General features: G+C 36.9%; 1 protein-coding gene across 2 annotated transcripts in view; it reads left to right on the forward strand.

The window, feature by feature from the left end:
* The window catches only part of LOC126978532 (uncharacterized), a 28,049-nt gene extending 8,795 nt beyond the window's left edge, over window positions 1–19,254 (forward strand). For both annotated transcript variants that reach the window (XM_050827447.1, XM_050827449.1), the window contains exons 6-13: window positions 4,322–4,433; window positions 7,773–7,851; window positions 8,661–8,771; window positions 9,117–9,435; window positions 11,419–11,563; window positions 14,123–14,258; window positions 15,913–16,026; window positions 17,043–19,254. In XM_050827447.1, coding sequence (XP_050683404.1) covers window positions 4,322–4,433; window positions 7,773–7,851; window positions 8,661–8,771; window positions 9,117–9,435; window positions 11,419–11,563; window positions 14,123–14,258; window positions 15,913–16,026; window positions 17,043–17,255 — 1,229 coding nt within the window. In that variant the 3' untranslated portion in view covers window positions 17,256–19,254. The remainder of the gene's footprint in view (window positions 1–4,321; window positions 4,434–7,772; window positions 7,852–8,660; window positions 8,772–9,116; window positions 9,436–11,418; window positions 11,564–14,122; window positions 14,259–15,912; window positions 16,027–17,042) is intronic.
* The last annotated feature ends 219 nt before the right edge of the window (window positions 19,255–19,473 follow it).

Consider the following 19,473-nt stretch of genomic DNA (forward strand, 5'->3'; position numbering starts at 1 on the left):
ACGGGTCACCTGGTGTTAAGTGATCACCGCCGCTCACATTCTCTTACAACACCAGAGGAATCACAGGAGCGTTGCCGGCCTTTAAGGAAGGTGTATGCGCTTTTATTGAAGGTACCCATGTCGTATCATCCCGGAAACACCGCACAAGGAAGCTCATTCCACAGCTTAGTAGTACGAGGAAGAAAGCTCCTTGAAAACCGCACTATGGAGGACCGCCACACATCCAGATGGTGGGGATGATATCCTAATTTCGGCAAGAATCAGGTTAAACAGCTCTTCGGAACACTCCCCGTGATAAATGCGGTAGAAGACACACAATGAAGCGACGTCTCTACGCAACGCCAAGTGATCCAGCCGTTCACAGAGCACTGGGTCCCCGACAATTCGAGCTGCTCTGCGTTGCGCGCGGTCTAATGGATCGAGCTTATACTGGGGTGCGCCAGACCAGAAATGACAGCATATTTGGCTTTGCTTTCCAGATGGCCTCGAAATTATTCGAGACCCAGTATTCCGGTACTAGGCGAGGATGTAAAGGAAGTATTGTCAAAGAGCGGTGATACGACAAATGGGGTTTTATTAGTGGTATACGCGCAAACTTGAGTCTTCTGGGAGTTAAATTGGACAAGGTTCATATTTACCCACATAATAGGGGCAAGCCTCCACATTTCTAAACTCTGGTCTGCTACTCAGAAATTTCTTACTAAAACCCCAATGCTTTGCAAATGCCCGGCCCGGGAATAAAATACCTACCTATCTATTATTAATACGAGAATGGTCAAAGACATCCATTTTCGACTAAAGTTATCCGTGAGGAACAATTTCTTAATAGGAGCCTATTAGAATTATCTTTATTGGATAATACATTTTTTTGTGTTAAGAAGGGACAAGACGAGCTGGACATTCAGCGAATGGTAATTGATACGCCCTGCCTTGAGTTAAGAAAAATCCAAAAACGCGTGCGGAACTACAATTGAGCTCGTCACCTTGAGAAATCAATCATTCAAATAATCCTACATTAAAGTGCTTAGGTAATAACTTATCAAAAATGAGAACTCATTTAATTTCCAACACAACAAAAATATCTTCAATTAAAAAGGTTCGGTGTGTAGGTTCCTTTACAATCGGCAATCCCTTTGATTTTATAAACACATAAACATTCTCCATGTAATTAAAGTAAATACAAATTTAGAATGATTTTCAATGTCAGCTAAAGAAAATTCACATACAAAATAACTTCGTCTTCATGGCAAAATGAGATTATAATTTTCCTCACAGGTGCAATGAGCAGTAGGCATTTTACTATTATTTGATATTATGTCACTTCTACATTAATCATCTGTTTTAGGTCAAATGAGTTCAGAAAAACAGCTGATAAGGGTTGCGGGATGCATAGTTTTTGCGAAAACTGTGGACTTAAAATATTGTATTCAAATATAACGCTAATTCATTTTTGACTTCACATAGTTATTAGAGATGACCGAAGGAATGTCGGGTTCAAAGCATAGTATACCCTTTTTGATTCACGTTGTATATTAAGATACGACAGTAAGGGATTTTGAGGAGGAGGATATGAGGAGCAAACGGTATTTGTCTTATATATATATATCTATCTACTAATCGGCTAAGTCGAGTTAGTAAGCCTTTGTGAGGCGATGTATATGATTTTAAACAAAATAATAAATATTCAAAAGAAATGAATAAGAAAATTCAAAAGAAATTATTAAAAAATATTTGTATGGTACTATCACATAAATGACTTTCTTAATGATGCCATAGATTGGGCTATCCTCGACCGCCCTCAGGCGATAATAATATAAAAATAATAATTTTGATTGCACGAGTGACATTGTAACCATATTTTTATAAAAAAAAGGAGCCGTAGTTTTCCGAATGGGTTTTTGACATTCAATAAGTGATATTATATCCTATTTTGAATAAAAATATTTGAATTTGAACGCCAAGTAATCCAGCCGTTCGCAGAACACTGGGTCCCCGACAATTCGAGCTGGACCACACTGCGTTGCACGTTTGTCCAATGGATCGAGCTGATACTGAGGTTCGCCAGACCCTCTGGTCTCTATGCAGCAATATTCCATATGTTGGACCTACGCGTTGTTGAGCGCAAGAATGTGGGCCGGCTTGAAATATTGCCGTGGTCTATTTAGGACGCCCAGCTTCTCCGAAGCCTATTTGGCTTTGTCATACAGATATACCACGCATTTGGCAATCGCTCGAGATTTCGAGACCCACTATTCCGATACTAAACGAGTCTTTAAGGGAGGTGTTGTCGAAGAGCGGTGATACCACATTAGACAATGTTCAATTTACCCCATCCCGCGACCTTCTCAAGAGAGGACTCGATAGAAGACATAAGTTTCTCCCGGCAATGGTCGACGATTTTCTGAGAGAGACCTGCATGGCCTGTGTATGCATCACCAGTGCTGTCGTTTACATAGCAATGTATGTTGGAGGTGTCCAACATATCATTGATATGCAGAAGAAACGTACGCTAATGTGTGGGAGATAGCACACAAGCTTGGGGCACTCCGGTTTCCGGTTCTTCACCTATGCGAAACATAGCGACACTAGGCCGCCACTTCTCGCCGGTATTCTATCCCGTTTGTGATGACTTCATAAGACGGCAGCGACTCCCTTAGTCGTCTTTTACGACACCCTTGCGTCTGGGACTCGCCTATTCTTTTTACGCCCCGGGCGAAATCTCGATACAGCGAATATCTCTCATGTGTCATAACCACGAAGTGCTAGCGCAGGGTTTTAGGATTCCCAGTTAGACTATAAACGGCAATTTATACCGTTTTTACGCTTTAACTATAGGTTTTTTGACAAAATCTAACATTTAAATAGTTAATGAATATTTTCTGAAAAGCCACATACACTATTTAAACGTCGATTAGAGTGGATAAGACTAGAGTTATTTTACAATATTTTATTTAAAGGTGTGGTACGTATTCATGTTAATCAAAGAATATATTAAATCATGATTACGAAAAAATTTTTTTATAATAAAGATACGGTACTATGCCAAAAAGGCCATCAAAACATTCGATAGCTTATCCATATAACGTCGTGACTCCACGTGGGGGTGGCTAACGGCTCTAATTTAACAAAATCAAAATTTTAGAATTTACAAATTAAAATATAGTTGTATTAATAATAATAATACTTACTGGTGACAAAGTTGGAACGACATCTTTTACTAACACTGGATTTATTCCAATTTCTCTTTTATATGAAAATGCTTGCTGCAAATAACAAGGTTAAAAAGAACTCTTACTTTGAGTCCAACCATCACGCCAAATAGATTTTAACCATTTTTATCTAAATTAAAGATATAAAGGGAAGCAGTCTTATTTTTATATTATGTTAAATGTGCTTTTTTTAAACCGTTCATATATTACGTATTTACTTGCGAAAATTGCAATTTTCAGGATCATTTATACGACTAACACCACACTCACTTAGTTAACTATCAACCATTGTTGAATATAGAAGTATTCACTAAAACTAAATCACGGTTTTCACAAAAATATTAAGGAGATAATGCCAAGAGTTACTGACTCTTTCGACCTGTCAATCAAAATCGTTTATAGCAAAAATCTCTGTTAGAGATCTCAGTTTGATTGTCTATGTTGTAAATCTATGGCACCATTTACAGTGTTCTTATACTTGTAAAAATTCTGAGTAAAAAATTATTTTTGACTATTGGGTGTGAACTACAAAGTGTTGAGTGTTCTGCCAGGATACCATAACATGTGTGACTTGCTCTGCTGATGACAATTAATATCATTATATTTACTATAATACTATTGAGCGCTACCTATCGAAATTTTCGGCGAAGACATTTTTGAATAAAATATGCCTTGCCCAACCGTGGTAACAACAAGTGGCATACAATATGGTAATGTGTTATATGCAAATTATTTGCGATGTGCTCTTGTTCATGCTGTCAATATTTTGATATAAATTTATTGTTTGAAATAGTTTACTAATATTATATTGTTGATATTACATTAGTATTTATATTTTAATGGCTGAAATATGTTATAGGTAGTAATGTCCGACAACACATACAGTATAATTTTGAGGACAGTGAGTGAATTCTATGTGATTCACAATAATTTCAAAATGTATGTTTCAATGCCGTTGTTAAAGCTGGTGTTCTTTCAGAGAATATAAATATTATGATATTGATATATATACTACAATACCAAAAAATTACCCTCAGTGATAATGTAATATATACGACACATATTTAAATACGACGATATATATATAATGTGATTATATGTCAATTTTGCAGGTTTCGGGATGTCCATATACGAACGCCATCCTGATTACATATCGTTTGCTTTCGATCACAACACCAGGAAGTATCGGAGCATGCATGAGAATTTCCTTCGCCAAGCACTCTAGTTAGTATATTTAAAAATTAATGTGTTTTTTTTTGTGATACTCGCACTAGTTGTAATAAAAAGCAAAAATATTCATCAAGAAATCCCAAATATATTATGATCAGCAATCTGTTGCTGAAGGTAAGTTGCTCAGTGGCCGATCATATTTATTGTCAAGCCGTGGATTTTTAATTAAAAGGGGCAAAAAACCAAGTGGCTAACCTGAGAAAGTGAGAAGTGCCGCTGATGGCCACGTGCAATGCCAGACCCTTTAGAGGTGCTCTTGCCATTTTAAAATAAGTTCTAAGCGTAGAGTTGTCGGAACAGCTTTAGAATTCCACCTCGATCGAGTAACGATGATTTCTTGCAAATTGCGTGGTTATCAAATGCCTACACGTGGATCGGGAGAAATTTTACGCCAATTTCCAAGAGACGCGACGACCACAAACTGATGGTGATATACGTCCAGCCTATTATCTTGTAGTGCCGCTCAGGATTACTGAAATTCCTGAAAATTATTGAAGGATTGGCGAATAGGCTTAGTTCTGCAGCATATGCGGTTAAGAAAATTAGACGGTTAACTGACATAGATACGGCGAGATTAGTATACTTTAGTTATTTTCATAGTATTATGTCCTATGGTATATTGTTATGGGGCAGTGTGGCCGATATTAATACCATCTTTGTGCTGCAGAAGAGGGCTATTTGCGCGATTTATAACCTAGGTCCTAGAGAATCATTAAGAGAAAAATTTAAAGGAATAAACATTTTGACTGTTGCTTCTCAATACATTTTTGATAATGTTCTGTATGTTCATAAGCACATTGAGGAATTCTCTAGAAACTGTGACATTCATAATGTTAACACGAGGAACAAACATAATCTTTTTTTATGTTATGCCTACTACTCGGTTGGGTCGAGTTAGTAAGTCTTTTGTTGGGCGAATTAAGCGAACACCCTCAGGCTCTTTAATTATACATGTTTATTGTACGATATCACATTGTAATCCATATTTTATATATATAAAAAAAAGCCCGCTGAGTTTCTTGCGCCCATTCTTCTCAGGTCTGAGGCAGTCTCTTTTGAATGGGTGGTAATTTTTGACGTTCAATAAGTGATTTTATATCCTATTTTGTATAAAAATATTTGAATTTGAATTCCCAAAATTCTAAGCGGCATCGGCGGCGACATAAGATGTTCAGTCTCAGTCGTAAGACTCAAGAAATGAGGTGCGGGGGTTATTACCACAGAGGTAGTGGAACACGTCCACAAATTTTCTTATCTCGGGAGCTGCGTGTCGCTTTTCGCGTCGATCGCCAAAGCACGAGCAACCTTTGCACAGCTTCGATCCGTATGGCAATCAAGGAAACTGACACAGAGAGTTAAGTTTAAACTATGCCGGTCCAACTTGAAGACCGTATGGGTGTGAGATGTGTAAGTTCACTAAGTCCATCTTTCATCAACTTCAGGTTTTCGTTAACCGATGCCTTCGCAATATCGTCCATATTAAATGTCCCGACAAAATTTCCAACGATCATCTTTGGCAACGCTGTCATAAAGTCCCAGTCGACCAACAGATAAAACGCCGCAAATGGAGCTGGATAGGCCACACACTCAGGAGGGATTCCAACCATATACCTTGGTATATGGTTGGAATCCCTAGACTGGAACCCTCAAGGAAAACGCAAACGTGGCCGTCCAAAGCAATGGCGGTGGACTGTCATTGACGAAGCGAAAGACATCGGAAAGACCTGTAGTAAAATCAAGAGGCATGCTCAGGACCGATCGCGATGGAGATGCACTGTGGATGACCCCTGCTCCAGCTATGGGATACAGGAAATGAAGTCTCATTAGCCCAGTAATTTCTCCAGCTACGGAGAACCTGAGACCGAAACAGAAATAGTTCTTGCTCACTTCTGCTTGGGAAAAAACGCCGCAGTGGTACCCACCTGGCCAGTATCCTTGTCCCTAATGGTCATTATCGTTTCGAAATCCATTTATACCTAAGTCGCCACAAACACACAAAGGACGTCGACAATGAAGACCTAATGGTGACCTGTTACTACTAACGCCCGGGTGCTCCGCGTACTCTGGACTGGGCTGCGTAGGCGCGAATACTGGTAGAACCTGATTCCATACAGTTGTTTGGTCCAGTGATAAATTGGTCCAACCCTCCCCCGATAGTGCTGGGGACATGTGCGCCGGAATTGGCGCAGGTCCTTACCCGTCTTTCCGGCTCTCCTACTCATCAGGCGGAGACCCAAAATTGTGCAAAGCTGCTTTTGTGCACCCGATCCTAAAAATATGTGCACGCTTAGATCCATCTAACTACCGTCGCATTACCACCATTCTCCAAAGTAATGGGAGTCGATCAGCACAAGCTAATCAGCGATTGGCAGTATGGTTTCCGTCAAGGTGATCTTAGGTTTGTACCAGCAACCAAATTCCACCACCGGATAGAACCTTAAAGTCCAAATTTGCACTTACATATTGTTGACGTTTCACATTCTTCAACCGCGCGTTCAGCACGGAATTCTGCACACAGCCACTTCATGGAATCAATTATATGCTACAGTATTCCTAAAGTTATAACTGATGCTGGGAGTTTAAGCCCGGTGACTAACTTGATCTCTGGTGTTGATAATGGTTATTTATTTATAAAACAAAGCTAAAGATATACAAATCGTACTCGCCAAACTTTAACCTTTTGTGGCGAGATAACGCTCTTATTTAAAAGACAATGCTTTGTACAGAGCACATATAAAGGAACCTCGTGTCCGTTTGTCCTCTCTTGTATATAAAAAACGGCAAGTCGAAATGTTTGAGTATTTCTTTTGTATCACTTTGTACTGTTGAAAGAACGACGAAATAACTTAATGAATGTCAAATATTTTAGTAGTACTTATTGTAGAGCCACAATGAGGAGAAGTGTCAAGAAACTCATTGCCACTCTTTTTAGTCTCTATATTTTACAGTTTCAGCAATTTACATTATATTTTATATGCGATGCCCCAAAATTACTCGTTGTGTTAGTTTAAAAAAAAATAAAAGACGTGACATATAAAAAAAAATATTCAAAACAGTAACGACTTCACTTCGCATACACCGAAAATACGTAAAAGTATTATGCAAGCAATTAAATATTTAAACTGTAACTTGAAATGGTATACTTAATATTATAATTAATATAAAAGAAGGAGCCCAGGATCGACCAAGCACCACAAACAGCGCCTGTTCACGTGCATGACGCATGGACCAGCCTTTGCTTCCCTCGCACATAGCTTTGGGAAGGTAACCACCCAGCACATAACATACACTTCATAAATCTTAAATTAAATAATATATTTTCATTTTGTTTAGTGACAACCCAGGCCATCCTGTTCACAGGGATCTAAGCCAGGTCGCATTCAACGACATGCACATGGAAACAATTATTGAGGTAATTTTTTTTATTTCGACATACATATGTTTCAACTTGGTTCGATAAATTGTTAATTTTGGACGATATATAAATTTAAGCGCCAAGTAATCCACACTAAGATCTTTATATATTTTGTAATTGTAGCTTCGCCGGATTAACAAATGAGCCATCTATACTATCTTGAAAAAATTGTGTTTTTATTTTATTACGCGTTTATGCAATTTAGTCCTGTGTAGTAGAAACACGATATGATTGTCCAATCTTCTGCTACAGATATATGATAAAATCATTAAGAAGATAACAGCAATCGCCAAGATTAACTGAAACTTGAATGACGTCACGGCACAGTAATCATCACTCTCTCGCTTGAAGTTTTGTCTATTATAATAATGCGTTATCATTGGCTAGCGTTTTCACGCTTCATAAAAGTATATTGTTTCTATTTAGCTTAGCACTATCATTTGGGGGAAAGTGGGATTCCATTACTCGGGGGTATGGACGCCCATTTTTTATGTAAACTGATTAAAGAGGCATCCAAGGTGCACTGTGTCCTGCCTAAACTGAACCTCTGAAAATATTTTATTCGATATCTATTTGGACTCCACTTACATTGGTAATAATACATTTACATAATAACTACTTACTACATACAAAAAAGCACGATAATATAATATACTTATTACAATACGAACTGTGGTAATAAATGTTATTCGTCGAGGTCGTTGAAAAGAGTTGTTGAGTTATATAAAGACATACGGACAGACCGACATTGTTTAAAAAGATAATATGTGTGGGATTTATTAAATATTTTTTTTTTAATATTCCAGAGTACAAACTGCTGTTTTGAAGAAGATAACTACATCAAAGCGAAAGAAACTATAGAGACGTGCATCGCTCTTATGCAGTATGCCGCTCATCCATTCTTCAGTTTGACGTGTGTAAGTGTTTAAATACACCTATATATGCGGGGGCCAACGGGCAACAGACTCACAAGATGTGAAGTGGTGAGGTGACCTCTCATGTAGGTACATCCCCAACTTTCACCTCTATTGTATTCATAACAGAATCTAGTAATAGGTGATGTACTGCCAGTACTGGCCCAGGCTGAACAGTACATATTAAGTTAGTTGGACTGTTACTAAGTTCATGAATCTGAAATTGTATTGAAATTTTAAAGTGTGATAGTAAATTACAAAAGGCTTCCGGTGTTACGTCGCTTTACCTAAAATTCATGCTTACAACGTGCTCTTAAGCAATTACAATGTTTCTTTTTCATTTTCCAGAGGCGCACACGGCTGCCATTCAGTATTTTGGAGAATCGGCCATACCACGTAGCACTACTGGTGTACGCGCACATTGTGTCGCGCCGTGCCTGTCACAGAACCGCGCTCGAAATAGCCAAGGTGCTAATGAACATAGACCCAGAAGATCCCCTGGCTGCATTGCTTATCATCGACTCATTTGCTTTGGGCGCTCAGGAGTACAAATGGCTTTGGCAAGCGATAGAATATTGGGTTGATACGAAGAAAGGCGAAGATATGTTCAACTTGATGTACTCGCGCGCTTTAGCGTGCTACCATCTTTCTAAGAAAGATAAAAATTGTAAGTTTACTTAATTAATTAATAATTAATTATATTGTAGACAATAAAGACAGCCTTGTTAACCACGTCCAAGTAATCCGATGATTAGTAATTTCCCAATTAACTTTATTGGGAACCTATATATATATAAGCTATGAATATCCTTTGTCAATTTTTACCAATAAGAACTATAAATCTATCGGACGTGAAATTTGTTCAATCTTACATCAGATATCATTACTTTTCAAACGTAATTGTAAGCGTCGGTATCGCAATAGTTACAGCCGTTGAATCTCACCACGAAGCCCTGGTTCAATATTAGTCTGGCACGGTCCAATTAGTCCCCACGTGGCGTGGCCATGCCTATTCCGCTTCAAGACCTAAGCGATATACTCGATGGCCTCAATACAGCTTCCCAAAGAGTATGTCTAAAAATGGACGTGATAAAGACGAAGATAACTTCTAATGTTCACATCGTACCTACTCCGTCGTAATAGTAACAGTTAGTAATTATTGTAGTAGCGAAGTTGTTGACGAGTAAGTCTCTATTTTGGACAAATAATCCAATTGGGCTAGTTCAATTTCATGAAAAAATAATCCAACTCGTTCGGGAAGCGCCGTAAAATGTTCTCGTCACAAATACCAGTGTGTCTCAATACGAAGGCTTTTTAATCAGTGTGTGCTGCCAGTAATGGCATACGGAACGCAGACGTGGTTGCTTACTATAGACCTTATGAGAAAGCTCATGGTCGCTTAGAGGGCAATCGTGAGGATAGCCCTCATAGCTCGGAGTTTCCCTGCTAGAGATCGAATCAGATATGAGTAGATACGTTGGATAACCAAAATCACCGACATAGCTCAGGATGACTGCGAAAGTGACGTAGCAATGGGCAGGGCAGATAGCCGTTGGGACAGTAAAGTTCTCAAATGGCGACCATGTATGTTTGTTGGTCAGACACACAGGATGGATCGACGATCTGGTGAAGATCGCCGGAAAAGGTTGGATGAGGGCAGCGCAGGACTGAACGTCTTGGAGTAGATGTCTTTCGGCTGAAATGATGATTCCGGTTCAATATATCCTAATAGAATTCAATAGTTTTTTTTTTATAGGGGGTTGGACAAGTGCTAGGATATGATTGATGGAAAGTGAGGAGATAGCAAAAAAAAAATAGCTCATCAACATAAGCAATACCAGAGTTGAAGAGACGTGTTGCCGGCCTTTGAGATACGTTTAGTTTTAAGATCCCTAAATCGTATTGGGTTCTGAAGTACCTGGATGGTCGTGTAATTGGGAAGAATAGAAGACACCGTGGTTATGACAAGACTCAAATAATTTTACACTTTTATATTATCTCGATATAAGAACGTTAAATATGAATGACGCATTTCTGAACGGTCGACCCGGTGAGAAGCTCCCGGGCCTCACCTCGCTAACCGGTTCAAACCTTGAACAGTACCGCTACCGGAAAATATTTAACCATGTCGCAGTCGGTGCAATAATAAAAGTTTATTATAATGCGCGCGTCAACATAATGCGGATCATTTTACGCATGACTCGATGCCTGGAAGTGAAATTTTTCTCATTTTATGCAAGACTAAGGGCCGTTCCCAATATTCAGTCTATCTCCATATGTGGCCTATTTGAGATAAAAAATCGCAACTATCATTGACTTTTCTGTCCCAATAAACTTATTGACGGTAACTCACCTTATCCGTACACGCTGTCTGTCAATGGGACGACGTACAGCTTACCAGCGATAGAAGTTTGTATGGAAATTGCAATTCATGCGTCCTAATATAAGGCGATAACAATGACTAATCGGGTATATTGGGACAGCTTCAGATTATTGGCAGATAATTACTGACAGTAGAAGGTAGTAATATAATATCTTTATCTGTAGATAGTATATTGGGAACGGCCGTAGGACAAGACAAGGTCCTACTAGACGTGTTGAGATTGGATTGATCGTGTTGTATTTAATAAACACACTGATTATATTTCAGTCACCGAGGCGCAGGCTGATAAGTTATTAAAGCTCGCCATGATAAAATTTCCATACATGGTGATGAAGATCGTAGACACCAAGAGTCTCAACTTTCCACCCGAAATAATAAATTCCGAGCTATTTAATTCATTTGCAGATGAAAAGTAAGTATTTCATATATTGTACGATATTGCTTATATAAGGATACTAGCTATCCTAGCAAACGTTATATTGCCAATTAGAGTAATAAAAAAGTCAGTAATTAAAATTTTTGGGGTATAAAAAATAGATGACGACTGTTTCTCAGACCTACACAATATATCGTACATAAAATTTATCGTACTACAATAATCATTATGTTCGATTGCCATCTTGAAATTCTATTGCGTATCTTTGGATGGAATAGAATAATATTAAAATCGAGATACAATAATAGGTTGATTGTAGGCAATAATTATGTTGTCAAATTAATTAAAAAATATATTTAGGGGTGGGTGACTCTTATCATCTAGGGGTATGAAAAATAGATGTTGGCCGATTCTCAGATCATATAAATCGGTTTAGCGGTTTCTGAGGAGTTTGGAATCAATCACCAGGACACGAGAATTTTATATATAAGATAGAACTCGTATAATATTAGTACACCTTTTATTCATTTAAACGAATAATTTGAGCAAGTCAAGCAAACAATGAATAAAAATATTAATTATTTTGTAGTAAAATAACAGTTAATAGTGTTTCAGATATGGCTAGGGATTGATTTCAATATTCGATCACTTATATGAGAATATTTAGAATTTAGCTTTATATTATCTGTCAGTCAACTTTGAATCCATATAGTATATAAAATGCTTAGTTGTCACTATTCACAATTACTAATCCGAATATCCTATTAATATTATAAATGTCAAAGTTTGTATGTCTGGATGTATGTTTGAACTTCTTTAACGCAAAAACTACTGAATGGATTTTGATGAAACTTTACAATAATATAGCTTACACACCAAAATAACACATAGGCTATTATTTATAAAACTATCGCGTGAATTATACTTCATATGGCAAAACAACGTTTGCCGGGTCAGCTAGTATTGTATATTGAAATGCCAAAAGTGCAAACGTTCAAAACGTACAAACGTGCAAATGCCCTTTACGTGGAAATTGGCAACACTGCAAAATAAAACCTTCAAATTATGAATGATTGTACTAATCTACTTATCAATAAAAAATATGTTAAATTCTTACTTTCATTGATTATTCTGTCCTTTGATTAACTTTGTAAGTGTTAGTTTGGCAATGTCGCTAAGATTAGGACTTCGCATACTGTTTACAATCAAGACACAATGTACATTTGAAAACAATTACTATACACCCATAATATGCATTTTAGAACACATATTTCTTGGACTTTTCTTTTTTAGCTGTAGATTATAACCCTAAAGTTATGGGAATTCAATATAAACACGTTGTATAGAACAGATGAGTAGAAATGGAATGTTTATGTAAAGTGAATAAATAATATAAACTCAAACTTGAAAGTATTCAATATCTTTCATCATCACCCGGAAGACGTCCACTGCTGGACAAAGGCCTCCCCAAAGATTTCCACGACGATCGATCCTGCGCTGCCCTCATCCAACGTATTCCGGCGATCTTGACCAGATCGTCGGTCCATCTTGTGGGAGGCCTACCAAGACTGTACACCTTCAATATCTTACTGTATTTTAAATCTCCTCATATTTCTGTATAACTACCCTGAATGCATATAGGACTTCTCCTTATCTTCTCATTTTCAGGAGATAATAAAATTGACATTCGCCTAGTTTGTTGATATTTCCTTAGTAATATTATATTAATATATGCTCAGATAATTTATAAGTTTAATAAGTAAATAGTCTAATAAGAACACTTCGAAAGAAATAGCAGCGAACTGTTAACCTTTATTTTCATCAACGCACGCACTATGGGAAATTCCAACATTGATTGATTACTATACTCTAATATTTGTCTAATACACGCCTATTAAATATACTAGTTCAAACAAAATAACAAATTCCTCAAGAAACAGTGGTACACCTGGTGGAGAGTGTACGTTCAAGGCTCCAAGAGTGCATTAGAAAAGTCACAAATCAACAAACAGTTTTATTTTCAGATTTTTTTTCCTCACTAAATATTTTTGTAAAATTGTTAATTTTTAGAAAAAGTGGAGATATTTCCTTTTTTTAATTGTTTGCATCATTATATTATGCTGTCTACAATAAACATCAATTAATTTATTCAATCGAATCATTAATCAACCTTTACCTCAAGAATTCATGAGAATACTGTAATAACGTGGTGGCCCTTATTTTGTTTTGACTAGTATATTACCTTCTGTTAATGTTTTTATTCTAGATCCAACCAGTACAGCTGTATATAAGTAGTAGAATTATATTTGAGAGCTAATTAGTAGTAGTAGTAGTATATATAAGTAGTGTAGTATATTTGAGAGCTAATTCAAGTTGTTTTTTAATAATATCTTTGTAAATTATTAATACGGCTTTACTCACATTTTTGTCGGTGTCGGTACCGACTAGTTTCGGGCCATTCGGAGTTCCTTCATCAGGGGTGAGTGTGGTGGGTTCGCGATAACGTTCCCACCTCTTACTGGACTTGAGCTCGTGATAATAATAATTTAATAATGACTCACGAAAGTTTTAATAATTTGATATTGTTGTTGTCAGGACCCCCACCATTACGAAGGAGTTAATGCTGCTGTACGCAAACTACACAGACACCAGCTGGACAGAGGCTCGCAAATGGCTGGTGCGAAACGCGAAAGAGGTGGCCATCTCATACGAGAAGAACCAAACTGACAAGGTCAGTGCTGAGCTTGGAGCTTGATGATGATCGGCCCTCGTCTTCTAATAATTTATTTAATTACGAAAACAGACAGTATAACATAACATAACATAAATAGGTTAAAAAACAACATTTATTTACCATTTACAGTTTTTGCATATAAGAAGCTATAAGGGTGTTACAAATAACGAATAAAAAACAAAAAAAAACTATAAGTAATACAATAAACGTATATAGATATATTACACGAAGACAAAATGATTGAAAATTATAGTATTCAGGTATTCGACACTCAAGAGAATACACACTCATCCAACGCCTCGTGAATGTACCACTTAACGCGTTTGGTGACATATTGAATAGATCGAAATCTGACTTAATAAAATATGAATATTGTCTGGAATTAGTAGTGTAACGACGACCTTAATAATTATTTTAAACCTTCATTAATAACTAATTTGTAATGTGTATTACAGGCATTGTAAAATACTCTATGGATTGAAAAGAGTGGTCGATGAGTTTCTTGTAGATTCTTCTCACGAGCTCTACCTTTTCCGAACACATGGTAGATTCAGTAATTTAAAATAAATATTTATTGACGATTCAAAATCGCTTAATTTAAGCCTCATTGAGTAAAGTTTATTTGACTTTGACTGTGATGGTTCGGTTTGAAGAGCTTCGTAGATAGTTCTTGCTACTATGAATACCAATTTCATCGACTTGAATTGGGTGAAGTCGAGAAATGTTCGAGGAAGAGTTAATTAAATATACTTTCATTACTTAGTGTAGGCACACACATGCAGAACGTACGGCGGCCATACTTCTGTAACTGAATTGTCGGTCGTAGTATTGGGTCGGCGTGACACATCGCCAGCGCTTAGTTCAGCGCATTACATGACGGAAGTGGCGTCGTCGTCAATGGGTATCGTCACTTTGTGGTGTGCGAATTGTCCAAAAAATAGATTTTATTAAAATATTGGCTATTATAGAAGACTTTGATCGTTCAACTACCTACGCCGAACGTTCAGTCGCGTAACGAGTCCCGTGGTGTGTCGCTTCTTATGCAAAATAAATTGCGTTCTAGCCGAAGTAATCGCAGAAAGGAAGGTACTGCGCAACGCTGAATGCGTCAGAAGTTCAGTAGATGTGTCATCGGTAACTTAAAAAATATTGCAAGGGTATTGAACCGAACTTTCAGCGCTGTACTTCGGCAGGTGTGACCCTACACTTAGCCAAGTAGAACGCTTCATGTGCATAGGTCTGGATATACTATAAATGCTAGGTAGAATGTTTTTTGATGCAACCGGATGCCGGCTAGATTATGGGTACCACAACGGTACCTATTTCTGCCGTGCAGCAGTAATATGTAAGCATTACTGTATTTCTGTCCGAAGGTCGCCGTAGCTAGTGAAATTACTGTTCAAATGAGACTTAACATCTTATGTTTCAAGGTGACGAGCGCAATTGTAGTGTTGCTCATAATTTTTGGGTTTTTCAAGAATCCTGAGCGGCACTGCATTGTTATGGGCAGAGCGTATCAATAAACATCAGCTGAACGTCCTGCTCGTCTCGTCCTTTAGTTTCATTTAAAAAAAAACCGCCGCCACTTTTTTTCAAATAGCCAAACAATTAATAGAGGTATAATTAACATAATATTTTTTATTTTCTACAGATCCAGGCCATAATATGGTCCGAGCGCTACTTGAATTTGATCAGGCATTGGTCTAAAGAAAGCCTGAGACATATTCTTATCATCATTCCAATGTACGACTTTCTCATTGATGTTGTAAGTATGTCCATGTGTACTTGCACTTACAACTAAATATTTACTGAATTATCCCTACTAATATTATAAATGTGAATGTAAGTTTGTTTGTTACGCTTTCACGTCTAAACCACTGAACCGATTTTGATGAAATTTAATACATAAATAGACTAGAGCTTGGAAAATTACATAGCCTACCTTTAATGGCGAAATAATTAATGGAGGGGTTTAAATTGGGGATGGAAGTTTGTATGGGAATTCGTCACTTTCGGAGATAAAATTATGAAACTTTGTATTTAGGCACATTATAAGTAGTAATTTATAAACATTTATTCGAGCATATTTGAAACTTTGACCTACATGAGGATGAAATAGGATATTAATGTTCGTAGGGAAATACTATTAACGAGACTGTTGAAAATGTTGCCCAAAGTAACTATTCCACGCGGATGAAGTCGCGAGTATAATCTAGTAATATATATAATAGCGCCAAAAATAAACATATTCCACCATTTGTGTTTAGTACGGACGCACCAAAGGTAACGTACGGATGCTAGAGTTCCTTAAATATGGTAGAAGTGATACTATAACAACACAAATAGGTGGGAGGAGTATCTTAGAGTAGAAAAATAACTATATATTTTTCACTATAATGTAATTCTTAATGTTTGGTCAAGAAGTAATCTATTATTAAGAGAGCATGAATTTAATGCTAGTCCCTATCCTAACGCGCGGGGATAAGTTCAAACAGAATGAGGTAGCGCCGGGAAGCTGCCTGAAATTTTAAGTTATTTTGTAGTTGAGTATCGAACTGATGTTTCCAAAGCATGAAGAAATTTCTTTGTTTTTTGTCAAATCATTATTGTAGACACACATAGATACAAACATCCTAAGCTGTTTCGGAGTCGTATCTTGAAGGTCAGTTTATTAATTGATTGTCCAAGACAAGAAGTTTCTTGCGCATAGTTGAAACTTCGTATTTTCACGTCGTGTTCAATGCGAAGCTCGGTTGTATTAATCATAATTTTCAATCGTAGGACACAATGGAAGTGCCGGAGCTGCGTCCGGGAGACCCAGTATCCGGCAGCTACATAAACCGGTACAACTACCCTCTACTGCCCTGCCCGATGTCCGACCTCCTCATGCATCAGTTCCTGCGAGCCATCGTGCCCAACGTGCACTCGAAGCCCACAGAGAGCAGTTCATCACCGAGCGTGTCCAACCGTCGATCCGAAATGAATTATTTTTAAGCTATAAAGGAAAGTGCTACATCTAAATCTGGCTGTAAATATAAATTGTTGCTAAATTTTATAAATATTCAGCCTCCAAAGTAAAATTTGTTTTTTGTCACCGTGGCGAGGGTGCTTTTACCCATCGAGCCATAACCTCTCATGTAGAGGTCCTGGAAACACAAATAAAGTCTTGTTTGATACTTATGATCCCGTTTCATCAAAAGGAACACTGATTTTTTTATAGTTATCGCTGACTACATTAGTTTGTCGCAGCGATGTCAAAGATAGTCGGCCGTCGGAATAGTCGACGTGCAATACTTATGACTGTCAAGAGCTAACAGCTCAGACACTTGTGAACGGACACTATCGTACTTGTGTACGCGTTGTAAGAGACCACATCGCACCTAACAGGGGCGACCCGATGCAGTTTTAGTTTGTATATCATATGAAATTTTATGGTTTGTTACACTGGCTCCAGGATTGATCTCTAAATATTACTGCTCATCTGTTTTTTGACGGAACGAAATAATTTCCATACTTCGTATTTTAATGTATTTTTCTAATAATTTGGTATGTATTGATTTTGCGAATAATGATGAAAGAATATCTATGGATTCTTGCATAATATATAAATTATAAACTAATTTGTACTTTTTTTATGTGTACCTACAATTTTATATTTTATCAAATAAATATAAGCATAAAGCGTATTTAAAAAAAACTAATTGAAGTGGTAGTAATCTGGCTATAATAATAATTTTCATAAGTCTGTTTATTTGTGAACGATGGGCACAGGTCGGGGACAAGAGCTAGTCGGAGCTGGCACAGGACCGGGATAAATGGAGTGAAACAGGGGAGGCCATTGCCCACCAGTTGGCTCCGTTAGGCTACCAAAATAAAAAATAAAAATCTCAGAAACGGTGAAACGATTTGGTTGCTGTTTTTTCTAATGTATCATCAAATTTCCGTAACATTTAGTATTTGTTTCATTCCGATCAGTTGACAAAAAAGTTATTTTAATGCTGACAGTTTCTTGCACACTTCAGTATTATATATATAGTACTAATTACTATGATAAATCCAATGCTAAATAAATACCTTACTCCTTAAATAAAATTATTTATAAAATTCTCGTGTCACAATGTTAATTACCTAACTCCTACAAAACGGCTTTGCTGATTTTTACCAAATTTTGTATGCATATTCAGTAGATCTGAGAATCGGCTACTATCTATTTTTCATCCCCCTAAATGTTCAGTGTAGTCCACCCCAAAAAAATTTTTTTTAATTTTTTGACATTTTTTTATGATATAACATTGAAAAATACATACAAATTTAAATTTTCGCCCTTCTGCGATCTACATTTATTTTTGTATCACGATTTTTATATTATTCTGTTCCAACCACCAAACCGATGGTTGCAAGATGGCAATCGAATACGATAATTGTAGTACGATATATTTGGTAGGTCTGAGAATCGGTTGCATAAAATTTTAATAATTGTTTTTTTTTTAATATGTCATATGGCAATGTGACGTTTGCTGGGTCAGCTAGTATAAATAAATTAATAAAAATATAATATATATATAAACTTTTCTCATTGTTGATATTTTTGTACCAGGTCTCTCATACAATGAAGTAGATTTAACAAACCGTACTTACTTACGTAAGGCTAGCATATAACCTACTCCCCAGCTAATTGAGACTTTGTTTTTACTTTTTATTTTACCCATTCCATGACACCATTGAAGAACTGTGCCAGGTCCGATTGTTTAGTTTACTGTGACTTGTAATCGTCCTTTTTAACTTTTTATTTTATTTTTGGTTGTACATTAGCTCAGAGAATGTTTGTTAATCAGAATCAACAATAATAATATTATAGTGTGTATGTGTTATATTAATAATTATTATGTTTTGTATTTACAATTATAATAAAACTCATCGGATATTGATAAAATTAAATAAATATATTTTATATATTATAGTATGTTATAAGAAAATAAACTTTTGGCTTTTATGATTTTCAATTAATTTCATCGCACGGCGTATTTACTGGAATGTCTTTACAGACTTTGTTACCTTCAGTTTCTTGAGAGGCTGGTCCAGATGTGTTTGACGATACCCAGTGATGGTGTGTGATCGACCAGTTAAATATATCAACTTAAATGCCCTTGTTTGAGGTGGCGTCGTGGGGTGGGTCACTTATTTCCCTAAAATATGGTCGGTGAGGTGACGG

This window comes from Leptidea sinapis, chromosome Z (genome assembly GCF_905404315.1).
Source record: "Leptidea sinapis chromosome Z, ilLepSina1.1, whole genome shotgun sequence".
NCBI classification, from domain to species: domain Eukaryota; kingdom Metazoa; phylum Arthropoda; class Insecta; order Lepidoptera; family Pieridae; genus Leptidea; species Leptidea sinapis.